The sequence below is a fragment of the Odontesthes bonariensis genome, chromosome 1 (assembly GCF_027942865.1).
Source record: "Odontesthes bonariensis isolate fOdoBon6 chromosome 1, fOdoBon6.hap1, whole genome shotgun sequence".
NCBI classification, from domain to species: Eukaryota; Metazoa; Chordata; class Actinopteri; order Atheriniformes; family Atherinopsidae; genus Odontesthes; species Odontesthes bonariensis.
In genome coordinates this window covers 38,984,312-39,000,248 of record NC_134506.1, presented here as the reverse complement: position 1 = coordinate 39,000,248, position 15,937 = coordinate 38,984,312, and the positions used below count along the sequence as shown (strand labels likewise).

The window sequence follows — 15,937 nt, the reverse complement described above, 5'->3', positions numbered from 1 at the left end:
ACTCGAAAGGGCGAGGAGAGTCTCATCCGTGCATTTTCATCAGCTCCCTTGGAACAATATACAGAGGAATTAACTGAATCAGGCTTTAGCTACAAAAGGTAATAGTTTAAATGATTTCCTCAATGCCAGCTTCGAAAAAAGAAAATGTACAGAATGTTCACAATGTTTCAGTTCAATCACAATCCAGATAAATCAAATTTAGATAGGATTCAATGGACTGCAGCCACAGTAAAAAAAAAAAGAAAAAAAAAAAAAAAAAAAGAAAAGATCTTCCATCCATGCAGTTAAGTATAGCCAACGGAGGGATATTAATCATCTAAAATATCAATAAACCACCAATTAGCCATTTGATTACAAAGCTTGATTCAACTCCTTAAAACTGACCAAAAGTATTGTTTAGATGTTTCCGTTTCCCACACCAAGGTCATCTCCAAAAACTAAATGTTTATGTCTGCGGCCCACTCTGCAGTTCACCCATTCGACACGCTTGAAATGTGGCTGCACAAACTCCCCCGCGGCCCACAGAGGAGGCTGGAACCATACAGACACGGGACATACGTCTTCTTTTTGTCTGTTTCAGAGGATCCATGATGCCTCGGTTACTGACCGAGACAAAACACAAGAATAACTGGCTTACTTTTCACGCATGGCAAAAACCACACTCGGGGGACGGAGAGAGGCCTTTCATCTCAACAATCCGCCGATGCCGATCATTTCACACTAATGTCCTCTTCCAAAATATGCCAGCAGTTCATTAATGTCCCTGTAGATGCTTTTCCATTTAGTCGCAGCAAGTGAGGAGAGAACCCAGCAAAGACTTTTAGTTTCTATGGATCCGTACCTGTGTGTGCCCTTCAAACATCTTTGTGTCCCTGCCCCCCTCCCCTGGTTGTGCTCAGACACTGAGTCTCCAACCCTGCTTATCTTTCTGTCCTCTACTGCAGACCCCCACTGAGACAGAGAACCAGAGTTTATTACAGTCTCCAATAATCTCCACCCCCCCCGAGGAACTCAGATTCATACTACATGGCCTAAAAACACAGGCAAGCGTCCCCTTCCATATCAAAACTTCTGCAGGGCTGCCGCTGTGCTGTTTGAATCCACACTGTCAGAAAGGTGGGAGCCCGTCTGTGGGACACTTTCGTCATTATTATTTTCACTCGGCTCAAACCGACATTTGACCCTCGTGCGCACTGCTGGGAGCAATGAGATCAACTCGAGCCGCAGCTGCCAATCGAATCAACACCAAGCGATCTTCAGAAGGACTATTAATAAGATAGCCCGGAAGAGTCGTTTCTATCTGTGGCTGGTCAGACATTAAAATCAACTTGAGATGAAAGAGCTCGACGACAGTTTGAATTCCACAGAACACCAATAGAAGTCTCTCATCATCTCGGAGAATTCAAACTTTTGGCTCAGAACAATTGCTCCCCGCACTACGAGCAGCCAGTGGTCGTCTCCGTTTGTTTTGCTCGTGTGTGCTGAAAGCTGACATCCTTGACGTATTCTAATGCAGTGAGCATAATTGAAATAAGCCCTGCGGCTACGGCATCATGTTCTGAAATCAGAAACGACCCCGAAGTCAAAAGCCCGCCCTGAGGTCTCTCGCAGAGGAGGCCAGTCTTGCAGAGAGAGAGAAGGCAAGGTGATTTATAGGAAGGTGAAGGAACAAGAGGAGGGCAGTGGAGGGGGAGAGGGGTCTGGGGTCTGAAGTCTGACATTTATCCAGAAGAGAATGTTGAAAAGGGGGGGCTGGGAATCAAATTGTCATAGGTTACCTTCACTGCTACCTTGGAGGTGCAATTCCATCCCCTCAGAAGAGACACACAAAGCACAGTGGGGGTATCAAGTGGCCCACTCTGCCTTCTCCTGGTGTAAGCAACAGCCTGGTTGACACCAACCGAACCAGCCAGACCAGAGGAGGGCACATACACATCCATTCAGGCCACACTCACCTAACACAGCAGCTGCACTCTCAAACCCGGAAATAAAACTGACTCTTTTCTTCCCGAAGCCCCTAAACAAAAAAGCCAGAACCTGGGCTAGAAAAACAGAGTGAAAGGTAGGTGTGCGTGAATGCTGAAAAAAATAAATATCACATCCTGCCAGTAGGGAGTCCTGTTTCATCCAACTAAGCCACATCCTCCAAAGCAGCCTTTTCCTGTGAGAGAAAAGTACATTTGACTATAGAAAGGAATCTACAGAAAGAAAAAATGAATTACTGAAAAAAAAAAAAAAAAAAAAATAGTTATTTGGAGACATCAATCCAGGCTGCAGCCGCACGACTACAAACACGAGGACTCAGAGGATACTGAACCGAAGTGGTTCTGCAGCTTTTTTTTTTAAAGACAGTCACAGATTTATATTCTGAAGTCTGGTGGGAACATAAAACCACACCTGCATGTTCTGTGAAAAGGCCACTGGTCAGAGTGGGCTTTGGTGTGTCAGGGGACTAATCAATCCGAAGAGGGGGTATCAGTGGCAGGGAAGCGCACGGAAGGGAACAGCAACTGGAACCAAAGATCAAACTCCACACGTCCGTTCAAACCTTCAAGTGAACACCATTCGCTGTGATTTGCATCTTTTCTTACTTCTTTTTCATTTAAAGCTGCTGCTGAAATGCCTGAACAAAAATATTTGACGTTTCATCAGGTCAGCAAGAACCCTTTCCTCTGGGACTCAGCACAGTAACTATTGGACCCTTCCATAAAGCTACAATCAGTCTGTTGCAGGTTAATGCCAGCAGCCTGTCAAACAGACACTAGGCAGTCATTGTGCTCTGGCAATTGAGACAAATCCCTCAGGACCATCTAGTAGGTGGGCTCGTGGACTCGTCTTTGAAAACACGAGAGCGTGTTCTGGGACTGAGCTCAGCGGCCAAACCCCCCTCCGACTCTGTGGCCACTCCCAGCCATCAGGCCCCACAACTTCTGCAGAAAACCCTGTTCGATTATCCGAAGCTGAAAGTTTCATTTCAGAAGTGTACCAACTGCAAACATGCTGCGATTTGAGATGAGCCGTCCCTTCTATCAGCCCCTGCTGTAACAAAATGGGATCATTTTTAAAGGAAAAATGTCAAGCATTGATTCCTGCATTGTAACAATTTTAAATGCCTCAAGGTCTTGGAATTTCAGTCGGACAAAAGATCCAATTCAAGACATAATCTCGAGTTCTGAGAAACATCAATTGGATTTGATCCGTCTATTTTCACTGATAGAATTTCTTTTCTTCTTTGTTTGACTCCAGCAGCCAAAAGACAATCAAGCCGTTTGCCAAAATGTCAGACTCATGAAGAAGCGTTAACAATTTAGTCCTAAACGCAAGATGTGTGCGCTGGTATTTTTCAGGTGTTCAACACCAAAGATACCGACTCAACCTGCGACTCCAATCGATAGGTGATCAGTAAATGAGGAGGGCTCAGTGGGGGCAGCGCTGTCCCACAGCACATCATTAAACTGTATAACACACTTGCCAACATGCCATTAGTCCAACTCAGCCCATTACTCCAAGGCCACTAGACTTCGCTGAGGAGGCATTTTGACCCCACACACATATTAGACTTCAGCCCCACACAAACACAGCTTGATAAATTATAGCCCCGGGTCATCTAGTGTCAGATGAGACGAGCAGCTTGCCTCGCAGCACCATTTACTGAGCACCGCTAAGAAATCATAGCCTTAACCTTTGCATATTTTCTTATAATACAAAAAAAAAAGAAAATTTTGAATTTCCCGTCGGAATTTCGATGTCAATTTTAACCCCCTAATAAACCTCTGAAAACAGGGATGTGTCGGTGTGGAAAGGTTCAATTAAAAGATGCCGATTTGAAAATGAGACACAAGCACATCTGTTTGCAGCGTAAGCCCGTAAAAGGGAATGGGCTGAGCCACGGGTTTCATGCCTTAGCTGAAAATGCCAGCGGTGGCCTATCACAGCCATACACAGCAGACCAGGACGGGTTTACTACATTACAAGCCCGGCAGACTTAATTGCTTTATGACTGAACAAGTCCACAATCAAACGAGCACGGCCCTGTGCCACAGATAAAAAGGGAAGGCGGGGAAAACGTTGATACCTACATCTGGAAAAGATGAAAGGCTCCAAACTATAAATAGCATGCGGATCATCCATTGTGTCTTTTGTTTTCAGTTGGATATTGACTCTTATCTTGCTGACATTTTAGAGACAGTCTTCTGGTGACATTTAAGAGATGTCGCAATTACACCGACCCCCCTTTTTTTGTGGCGCAACCAGACAATTACAGATGTGATTTCTGCTCTCCTGTCAGGTGGATCTTTTCATGACATGTCAGAGAGCGCGGCACCGGGCATCCATGTGTGTATAACGCTAAGCCCTGTGTGTGTGTTTAGAAATAGCTTCAGTGAGTCCTTTGCATTCCAGCGGCTGTTCGAACATGTTGTAAACACAAGGTGTTAGAGAAACATAGGACGGGGGAGGTGGAAAACACTCGGCCCTAAAACAAGTGCTGCTGGAAGGGATTCACAGGATGGAAATTGCCAAAATGTGACAAGACAACTGCGATTAAAGCAGAGCAGGCTTCGTTTGAACAGAAAAAGGCGGCGACGTGAGGGCCACATCCCAAAAAAAAAGAAAAACTCACTTTTGCTTCAAGTCAGGGGAAGCATTTGCATAACAGAGAGAAGACTCTGGGGTGAGTCAACGAAACCTTTATGAAACCATCCTATACAGCAAGCGAAAGCTCCAAATGTTGATGATACATTTCATACATTTTTGAGTCTAATTGCTCGCACATATGCTTTAAAGTCGAGCCAAAGCATTGTACTCCATCTAAGATGGGATCATTTATTCCCACATCAGCCAGGGCTGGCAACAATCTGCCTCCAGGCAGAGATCTGACAGCACATTGGGCATATGCGTGCACCCCCACCCCACCCCAGCCCCCCACACTGAAGTAGCTCACACACAGCCATGCCTCCATTAAGCACTAAATAAACACTTAAAAAAAACCTTTAATACCTCAATAAAAATCACAATACAAGGCACTAAACTGCCAACAATGACTGAACAACATACTTTCAAATGCACAAAGCACCACAGCTGGCACACAACACAGGTGGGATGTAGGGCAAAAACGTGACAAGAACTTGGAAGTATTAAAAGTTAAAGCACAGAATAAAGAAGGTGAAATCAATCAAATGTGATGGGAGTCCTGTAGTCAGGCCAGAGAGCTCGGCCCATCGTGTTGTCAAATGGGGTTTTAAAGGGAAGAATGGACACATTTTCCACTCCAGCTTCTATTATAACCACCTAACCGGGGGCTGACTAACAAGGGGCAAACTTGGCTGTTGGGGTTTCGCTGTCTGAAATGTGTGACACACATCCATTCACAGAACTCTAACCAAGGGATTTTCACCACCAAACACGAAGCAAATGAAAACATTTACAGAAAAAAAAAAAAAACCTCCATTCACCTCTTCCAAAACACGCTCACATGCAGTTTCAACACCCGCTCGCGGCGTCGTCAACGCGGCCGTTTTCTTACCTGGACTCCGGCTGAGTAGCAAAGTTGCTAAGGCGCCCCACAGCACCGCGGCCAGCTGCATCTTGTACCCCACTTTTCTCGCTCTTCTCCGGGCTTCTCTCACCCCCTTTTTTCCCTTATTCTTCCCCTTTTTGCACGCTTCAGTATCAACGGCTTCTTTTGCAAGAAGACGCTCCGGCTTTCACCCTAACCTCAAAGCATGACTGACTTCTTTTTATCCTCTTCTCTCCGCGACCTCCTCCGCCTCCTCCTCTTGAGTGTGATAACGGCAACAAAACCGGGATTAAAAAGTTAACTCTGAGGGCTGCAGCTCAGCCACGGTCTCCAACATGTTGTGTGCAGCACTTCCAGACGGTGTGGATACCAATAGGAGCTGAGGGCCGTACCACACCGAAGCAAACAGGGGGGGCAACTCTGTGTACTTAGTTTTATCAAAGTTTACATGGATGAAAAATTAGCGAGTAGAACAAATCTTCACTTATTCCGTGTTAAACAATACAAGAAGAGCACAAATTCTACCTAATTTTTGTTTTATCTACGTTATATCTCCTCTCGTCCGTGTTTGTGTTCCCCTATCCCGAAAGAAATCGACTCGCCCAAAATCTCAGCTCTCTTGTGTCGTTTGTTAAATCACGTCTTCTAAAAAGCTGGTGGTCCGCTAAGAGTAAACAGTTTGTGTCTCTGAACTGCTCTCTGGACAGAAAAAACTCCTGTCCCTCTCACTCTGCCTTTCTTTATTGCACAATGAGGGTTACAGAGGAGGCGAGGAGGAGCATAAAAAAGCTCCACTGTTGTCACTTAAATCATGGGAGGCAAATGACAGAGTGCTGGTTTTTACAGTGGAGAGTAATCATGAGATGAGGTCATTACGCAGTCATTATGTCCCACAGATTTACAAAAAGTCATCAAAGGGATCTTATGGTAATATTAAAATCTAATTAATTCTGCGAGGGTTGCTGTGGCAGCAGGATTTATTTTTCCTTGAATTATTATTCCACGGGATGACAGAAATGACATAGTTGCGCCACAAGTTTAAGCCTCGCAAGTTTAGTTTAGAGAGTTACAATGAAGTCATTCTTATGCACACACTGTTCAGACATGAATCACAACGATGGCTCAACTCTAAGCCAGAATAATGTCACTTTATGTGCACTTTTAAAAGTATAGACAGACTCAGAAGCATTGGATTCACGGTAGGAGCTCAAAATATGCATCATGTTATACTAAATCACCATAATCCAATTATCTTATGGAGATAGTACACATAAAAGCAACACAAAAGGTAGAGAAATGCAAATAAATCTAAGAATAACACGTTGATTCTTCCATTTACTTAGAGTTTTATTCCATCAGAGACAGTAAAAACCCCATCTTTCATGGTATATCCAGTCAGCTTCATTTGATCAATCTTTTTTTCATTTCAGGTCTTCAACACATTCCAAAAAAAAAGCTTGGAATAAGGTTTTAACCCTTGCGCAAAGGTATGGCGTTCGTTTTGAAATCCTCCACATATTCTCTGTCTTGAAGGTCGTATATGTTGCTCTAAAATCTCAATGTACTTTTCTGCATTAAAGCGGCCTTCACAGAAGTGTAAATTTGCTTTACCAAAGGCACTGACAGAAGCCCATACCATCACAGAGCTTGGCTTTTCGACTTATGAATAAATGTAAATGTATAAATGTGTGGACGGTTCTTTTGGTCTTTGGTCCAGAGCACATCATGTCCATCTCTTATGTAGAAAAGACTGATTTTTCAACATCACAGATTCCTCCTGTCCAAGGAAGTTGATGCTGCCTCCGGACAAGGTCATTTTAGGGCTTCTTTTTTTGCCCAGTAAAGTTTTAAGTGGCATTTATGAATGTAACTCCATTATTAGCATTATTGTAGAGCTTGAAAAAGGTTTCCCTTGCCCATGTAGTTATGTCCGTTATTGATGAACGCTTGTGTCCTGTGCCCTTTGAGCATTGAAATTTCTCCAGATTTCCTCAATCTATTGAGGAAACTATTGATATTTTGTACTGTTCAAGCAGAAATATGAAAATCCTTTCCAATCTCTCTTTGATGAAAGTGGTTTTTACCATTTAAATGATTTTCTCTTGCATTTATTGGCCAACAGGGGATCATCCACCCATCCTAAGACACTCCGCCCTTTGTGGATACTGCTTTTGCTCTAAATCCATATTACAATGACACAATGGGAATAAAGATGTGTTAAAGTTGAAGTCTTCCACTGAAGTAAAATCAAACCAGTTTTCCTTCTTTGAGAGTGATTTATCTCTGTTTTGTAAAGAGAGGACAAAAAAGAGGGAAAGCTCCAGTGACATTTCCAGTTGTGATTTTTCAGGACATTGTTAGGTTCTCCTAATTTGATTCACGACAAATCTACGGCAATTCATAATAAACATGCATTATGAGATTTATGTGATTGTCACCTGACATTTGTTTTAGTTTCTGGACTTGTGCCTGAGGCAGAGAGAGCTGGCACCAGTCGCAGTTCAATAGAAGGAGAAAGCAGCTGTAAGGAGGATAGTCAAAGTCAATTTTTACAGTCAAATTTTCCAAGTCTAAAGTCTTTGTCCAGAAAAGCTCACTGTTAGTCTCCAAGAAGCAGTCATGGCTATTTAAGCATACGGGTCGTTTCAGGGATATATTGTTTTTACAGGTATAAATATCAAATAAAAAAAACTGACTCCACATTCATAGGATCTATAAAGTAGTTACCATTGTTGTGGTCCAATAGCTCAATAGTGAGCTTGAAATACTCCCTCTGCTGATAATTTGCAATATCTATGTTATAAAGTAGCATTTCTGTACTGTCCTGCAAACATAGCGTCTGATTCATCAGTAGCACATGCACAAGTCCACAGTCTACTTATTCATATCTCTCTTTTTCAGTGGGAAGAAGGCTTTAGACCCCACTCTCTAATTATGAGGCAGCCTTAGCTGGGATGTGAGCGTCCGCGTTTCTAAACAGGACATCATCATTCAGCACACGCCTCCCCTCCACTCTCCTGTGGAGCATCCATCAGAGAATTACATTTCATCCCAACAGAAGTGGTCTGTGCCGTCACGTATTCCTGATTTGATACAGAGCATTCTAATGAACAATGCTTTGAACAAAGGATTGTGGTTGGAAAATCCAAAAGAAAGAATCAGTTTTCATGTTTGTGGATTACAACAACGAAAAGAATCACATCTACATTAAATAAATGTATATCTTTAGATTATAATGCTGCATGACAGACCCCGTGGAATACAATTGTAAGAAGCTCATACGTGGAACAGCCATAACATTATGACCTAATATTTAGTAGGTGGCCCCTTTTCTTCCAAATCAGCTCTAAGCAGTCAGGTTGTGGACAAAGAGCTGAGGATGTCCTGGAGTGGTTGATACCAGGATGTTTGCAATCAAGGGCGTAGGAATGAGTTTAACATTGGTGGGGGGCACATATTGGAAACCTGACAGATCCGTAAACAGTTTAAGCGTAAATATGTCATAAATGAATGCGCCTGTCTCCAATATTGGGGGGAACACATCCCCTGCATCCCCCCCAATTCCTACACCTTTGTTATGAGTAGATCCTGTGGATCCTGTTGGTTTTTGAGTGGGTTCTTTGTGGATTGGACTTCCAGGACCCACCGTCTTGCTGCTACTGTAGAGGAGTGCTATTTTCATGCTCTGAATGTTGCTTCTATCGACTTTTTTCTACTCATATTGGGTTAAATTTTTTGACTGTTTTCTCCATCTCAGATTTATGGGAGTGACATTCAAATTTAAACAGTAAAATATGAGCAATAAATTTAGTGCTGGCATGTGGAAATAAATTGACGCTAGCAGCTCTTCTATGGCCGAGGGTATCGCTGTAATAAATAGTCAGGTTTGACTGGAACTGTAGGGACTTCTCTTGCATATTTTAATCTCTTAACACACCAGAAAATAACTCAGTGTAGAGGCAAAAACTGTTTGCTATGGTGAGGAAGCAAAGACAACAATAAGTCTCCTAAGATTTAGGGAATTTATTACAGAATAATAAATCAAGCTAGAATGAACAACCAGCAATAGTCAGCAATAATCATCAAACAGAGTCATAGACCATGACTCACTATTTGGCCGAATAGGGTCAACCCACATGTGCTACGATCGGTCATTTTATACAGTGTTGACCACGTACACATATTTGTCCAGACAGTTCAAATTCCATCTTAAGTACAAAGCAAAAAAATCTACCATATGACATTAGCATTATTTGCTAAAGGAGTACATGCAAGTTCAGGGAAAACCAAGCGTAACACAACAAAATCATTTCCTATGACACTCAGAAACGGACAAAACTGAAACATGATGTCGTCAGACACCTTTTTAGAGCTGCCTGAGAGCGTTAGGTGCACATACAAGCACTTATATTGCATCCCATTGTAAAGATTTTTGTGCTGATGTATAATTTTCACCCAAATAATAGGTCAAATTGTCCCATGGTTCATAAGTCTCAGAATAGCTAGAACACACTGAAGTTTTTTCTTTTAAGTACAGTAAAAGAAACATGGGGTGAGGACACGCTGCTTCACATTTTGTTGAAGCAGGTGAAACAGGTTATTACAGCATGTGAATATACATCAAAATGACAAATCACAGAAGTAGAATATGGTTTTGAATCCCAAATAATGTTCACACATGGTTATTCTGAGAGTCTAACAGCTGCTGGAACCCCCTGAGGAATTGAGGAATTGTTTTGTTCCCCACAGGAACGGACAATTTCACAATTATTTTCTTTTATGTGGTGATTGTTGAGAAAGTAAGGGAGGGTTTGACCTGCTCTATTAAGCTTTCTTTGACAACCCTCTTCACAATTCTTGGAAACTGGCTGGGACAAAGGAGGGTTACAGCCTGGAGTATAGGCGACGACAGAAGGCTCTTTACAACTGAGTGCATCAATTAACAACAGGTAGAGACACTTCTGCCTTTAAATGTGGTGGGATATTGTAGGAACAAGTCAGTTTAAAGCCTCATAGATATTACAGATCTGCCTTTGGGTTAAACAGCTCCAGACTCCATTAAGATGAACAACCTTTATCTGAGGAATATAAAAGGGATCATCATAGCCAAAAAAGCCCAAACTTCTGGTTTCTACCTATTCCCTCTCTGTGCAACACACTGTTGGACGCACTGACTGAGGGGTAAGCTTATAACCCGGATGGTTTGAGCTGTGGGTGGCTGGCCTGGGTCAGTGTGAGCAGATAGCAGCTGTGGCCCTGTTCAGTTATCATCCCGTCTTAAGGTAAATGAAGATGGAGACATCTGATAGGAACCGTGATTAGACTGTCCGCAGTGGCCCAGAAACCTGTCTCCACAACCCGACAGCTTTACGATAGGTTTCAGACCTTTCTCACACTCACAAACACACTCACAGAGAAAGACCTTGTATATTGAAGTGTACGTGTCTCAACAATTTTGTGAAAAAAAGCCTAATCACTAAAAGTGGCAGAAAGTCACACCAATGCTCTTCTGCTTTGTAATATTCTCCACCACTTTTTAAGACACCACGGGTATTTGACACCTTCGGGGAAGTGTAACATTTGGCTGTCAAAAGAACTTTCCTGTATGTGTGTGCATGTGTGAGTGTGCTGCTGGGGGAACAGCTGTGGCTTAATCACTTTAGCTTCCGCTAATGAATAAAAAAGTGAGGTGGAGATCAGGGTGCCACAACAAACAGAAAATCTGTCAGGTGTTGGAAGTTTATTCAATGTGTAATGTAAACCTGCATGTGTATTTGGGAGTGTGGCTGGTGTGTGACAAAGACATGACCTTCCCTCTCCATCATTTCCTTAAATTCAATCTCTGCTGAGATTAACGCGGGATCTGTTTAATTTCCTGGAGATCTTTCTTTCTCATAAAGACATACACTCTTTCGTGCATAATTGTCATGCATATGTGGTAACTTCAAAGAAGGAACACGTGTCACATGAATTAGATGCTGCTACAATAACTGCTGCAACTGTGACAGGGACGGAGCTTTCACTTTCCAGCAAAGCAAATCAAAAGCTGCCAAAAAGAAATGTGAATCAGACATGATTCCATAGACTGGTAAGAAGTGCTAGAGGATGGCATTATAGGCTATATTGCTATTAGTTGCAATTCAAGAAGAACAAGTTGTTCCCACTGGCAACAAACCTCAAGGAGGAAAAAACAAAACAACAACCGCGGTTGACTCCAACAAGAGGAAAATGGAGAGTTCTTCTGTCATCTTCTGTCAAATAACTGGGATATTACCTCATACCTGGGAAAACTCCGGTCAGTCACGTGAGTTTATGTTATCGTTTCATGAGAAATGTGATTTGCACCACATAATTCATTAAGTCTTCTTCAAAAGAGTCGAAAATCTACACAACTGAGCTCACAAACCCTTTTTTTGTGCATTGTGCAAGTTACAAAAGTTCAAGTCATGTGAGTTATCAAAGTTAGTAAATGTAATGTACACCAACTCTTACGATGCTGCTCTTTTATTTAAATCTTCTTCTAAGAACATCTTCTCTCCCAACACCTCCAACACCCTGACAGGCCAAAGTCACGCTTTTACTTTGCTTTTATTTACATCTCCTTCTTGTACTTTCAGGCAGATCTGGTTCTTATGCCAGAGAAATGCTCCTTCTCGCATGAAAAGGCGCTTTGGTGTACTCTAAAAGACTAGAAAAGAAGAAAAGAACAGAACAAAGGCAAGAAAGAAAAGAACAGAAGAAAGAAAAAAAAGGACAAAGATCTTTCCTAATTATCTTTTTGATTTATAACGATATATTTGATCAGAAACTGATACTTAAGGATTATTAACTTTTTTCATGCCAAGAAAAGATGAGAAGGGAATCATTCGGTTCCCAACCCACAGAGAATTACTGCAAAACCTGCAGGTCTACAGATTTTACTTTTGCTTTTGTATTCGCAGCACATTTGATGTTTGGCTGAGCCCAGTTGTCTCCAGCATGCAGCTGGTATTTATCTATCTATTTTTCCTAAAAAAAAGAGAGTGACAGAAGATTTTATCCTGAGAGGCAGCTGGATTCCCATGGGATTGTGTGGGAGTAAAATTCTGGCAAAGACACTGTGAGTCTTGACCAATCAGCATCCCAGACTGGCAGCTACAGACGGGTTCTGAGTGTGACGCCGATCAAAAATGGCACCTCCTGAAAAGGTGTCAATAGCACCAGACCTTGAGAGCAAAGAAATATGTTGGAAAATACGTTTTTTGCTCTTCTTCCAAGTGCTGATGATTGACATATGGTTATCTAAAATGCATTTTTGTCAAACAGTTTTCTGGTGCTTCGCACCGAACAGGGGACTAAATTAAACTACAGCTTTTGAAGAAAAGTGGGGCATCTTGAAAGTTTTTGGGGGTTAAAGAGAATGAATGTGTGTCTGCTGGACATGGAATCAATTGCTTTTATATTGTAAAGTAATAATATCTCCTAGCCTTTCCGCTGGGGAGTTTTTCTGCACCAAACTGACCAAAACATATGATTGTAAATTTAATTTCACTGGCAAAGTTAAACACGCTGAACCACCAGAATGCTTCTGTAAAAATGTCAATGCTGATGGAGGACTTTTTTTTCTACTTCCTGTCTCCCTCTTTTGGTTTCTCAGGCCATGATGTAACCAGAGACACCCTTATTAAATTTAGCGGGGGGAACCCGACCACACCTCAGTCCACATGGCCAGGACTGGCTGCTGTGGCACCACACACACTCACACACACACACACACACACACACACACACACACACACACACACACACACACACACACACACACACACACACACACACACACACGTTGAGACAAACACTGCATCTTGCTGTGGTGTTTTTTAGAGCCTAGCAGCCTGTTCTGTGGCCTGTCTAACTACAGGGCTTTTCTGTGTAAGGTTTATTTTTGTGGATGCTCCGCTCACTCCATGCTCTCTTCATACAATGGGTTCATTTATAAAGGCTAAAAGGCAAGGCTAAAATCAAACACAAACTGACAAGGATGCAGCCTCTCGCCTCGCCTCGTTGTTGGCCTTTCGAAGCTCGGAGACTTGGTTTTTGACCGCAGGCTCGTCTTCATTCGAGATGAGAAAGGCCTCCATCCTCAAAAGCAAAGCTGGTGTTATTTTGGATCCAAACATAGCTTGTCCTTTATGTCTGAAAGGACTGTACTGGTAAACAGATTTTGTTATAAAATCAGAAGGGTGAATCGACGTAACGTTTTCATGGATTTCTTTGGCTGATTACATAGAAATTAAACAATTTAGTTTGGAAGCGTTTCTATCATGACTGCTGGAATGGCTTAGCTCCTGGGGAGGAGGCTGTTTGTATAGTTGGTTAAAATCCACTATGATTTACAAGCAAACACTGTGTAAACTCAAGCCTGCAAACCCTGGATCACAGTCACTCACTTAGCCCAGGGATTACTTTCACCTGTTAAAACATCTCTTGCGTGTCGTGGGTTTGCTTGGTTTTAAAGTTTAATGCAAACACGGCAACACTGAAGACTTTATTTCAGCAGTCGGATTACCACTGATATTTTTCACCATTAATTTCAACAGTTGGTACAAGAGAGATTTAGATACGACTGTAATTGCTATGCGGTCTGGTTGACACAAAATACACAAACTGCAAACCCACCCTCACAGGCATACACACCTGGCCTGTTTCAAAACATCATTTGACAGCCATCAGATATTCTATGACTCACAGTGCTGGGGGCGCCGCTGCTACTAAAGAGGCTCCGATGCTATATGGCCAGAGGGAGTGAACCCAGGCCTGGGTTGGGGAGAGGTGAAACCTGTGTGGCTTTGGAGGCCACGAGGCTTTGATACGGCTTTGTGGGTAGAACTATCTCTGAGGGCGAGATTAAGATTTTAAAGTTGGATAAATGGCTGCTAATCACCCTCCTAACTCTCAAAGTGTCATGCGGCACGCACACAAGGATCTTATGCTGGATGATGTCCTGTGGGGAAAATGGAATGCCAATTAAAAATTAAGTTGTTCAGGGCGAGCAAAAGAGCAATCATTTGTGTGATTTATAATCTCAGTTCAAAGTGAGCAACAAAGTAAGAAGAAGTGCCTTTTGTTAACATGACCCTCAACAGCTGCAGCTCACCACACGTGAATGTATTGTCAATATGGAGCAAGTCCAAACTATGTGCTGAAATATTGTCAGTGAACTGATGTGGAAACATCATAAATACAGTACAATCTCCATCTGAACATAAGACATGCACATGAGGTATCCTTTGTTACTGCACACGTGCTTCCCTTGTCAGCAACAACAAAGACCGCATTTGGAGGTTAGAGTGGGTGGACCATACATTGAGGCAACATTGGGGTTTGAGTTCATTGTAAGACCAAGTTCTTTTCCACAAATCTCTCCTGGCTGGTTTCTAGTAAAAAAAAAAAATAAAAAAAAAAGAAGTCTTTATTGTGTTCTTTCTTTGAATTTTTCTCCCTTTCTGTTTGATTTGGTTTGGCGTCGGCACCAAAGTGACTTGGTTAGGGTTAGGAGAAGCTTGATCCTTAATGTGTGAACACCACGACCAAGTGTTTACTATTGGGGCTGCCAAAAACTTAAGTCTTCATAACATGATTATTTCTGCCAAAAGCAATGTACCAAAAAAATATCAATGCAATACCAATAGAAAACGCGCTGGCGTTATTCAACTGGCTCAGCGGGTCGCATATACAGAGGGTCAAGTCAAGTCAAGTCAGGATTATTCATAAAAACACATTAGAAACAAAGTATAGACCAAAGTATTGTATATCACAAACAGCAAGGCAGCACAAATACCAACAGCGTTCAAGCAATTTTTAATAGATAAATAAAAGTGATAAATAATACAAACAGAAAGTTGGGCTCTCAAACTGAATTGAAAGCTAAGAAATTAAAATGTGTTTTAAGACTTAAAAAAAGAAAGAGGATGTGCTGAGCCTGACTAACATGCAGGGACAGTTGGTTGCACAATTTCAGGGACCTTGGGACTAACAATTAAAATTGAACTGAAAGCTAACAGCAGATGTAAGTACAAGGTTGGAAAGATACAAAGGAGCTAGCCCATCAAGCGCTTTGTAAGCCAACAAAAATCAATCAGAACTGTATGGGGAGCCAGTGAAGGGACTCAAGAACGAGAAAGAAGCGCTCCTGCTTCTGTGTACGTGTTAAAAGACGAGCTGCAGCATTCTGGACCAACTGTGAGTCCAACTGTAGCTGTGAGAGCAAAGCCTGGCTAAGACCAACGGACAGGACATTACACTCATCCAGTTGGGATGTTGTGAAAGCAAGAATCATCCTTTCAAAACCATCAAGCGGTGAAAATGATTTGACCTTTGATAAAAGCTTTGATCTGAGCACCAAGCTACTGTTTTTTTTTTCTACATATTGTTTCACAG

At 42.2% G+C, this 15,937-nt stretch overlaps 1 protein-coding gene across 4 annotated transcripts in view; it reads right to left on the bottom strand.

Annotated features, from left to right (window-relative positions):
* lrp4 (low density lipoprotein receptor-related protein 4) overlaps positions 1-5,861 on the bottom strand; it is a 124,273-nt gene extending 118,412 nt beyond the window's left edge. For all 4 annotated transcript variants that reach the window (XM_075466705.1, XM_075466714.1, XM_075466722.1 and 1 more), the window contains exon 1: positions 5,525-5,861. In XM_075466705.1, coding sequence (XP_075322820.1) covers positions 5,525-5,585 — 61 coding nt within the window. In that variant the 5' untranslated portion in view covers positions 5,586-5,861. The remainder of the gene's footprint in view (positions 1-5,524) is intronic.
* Between the last annotated feature and the right edge of the window lie 10,076 nt (positions 5,862-15,937).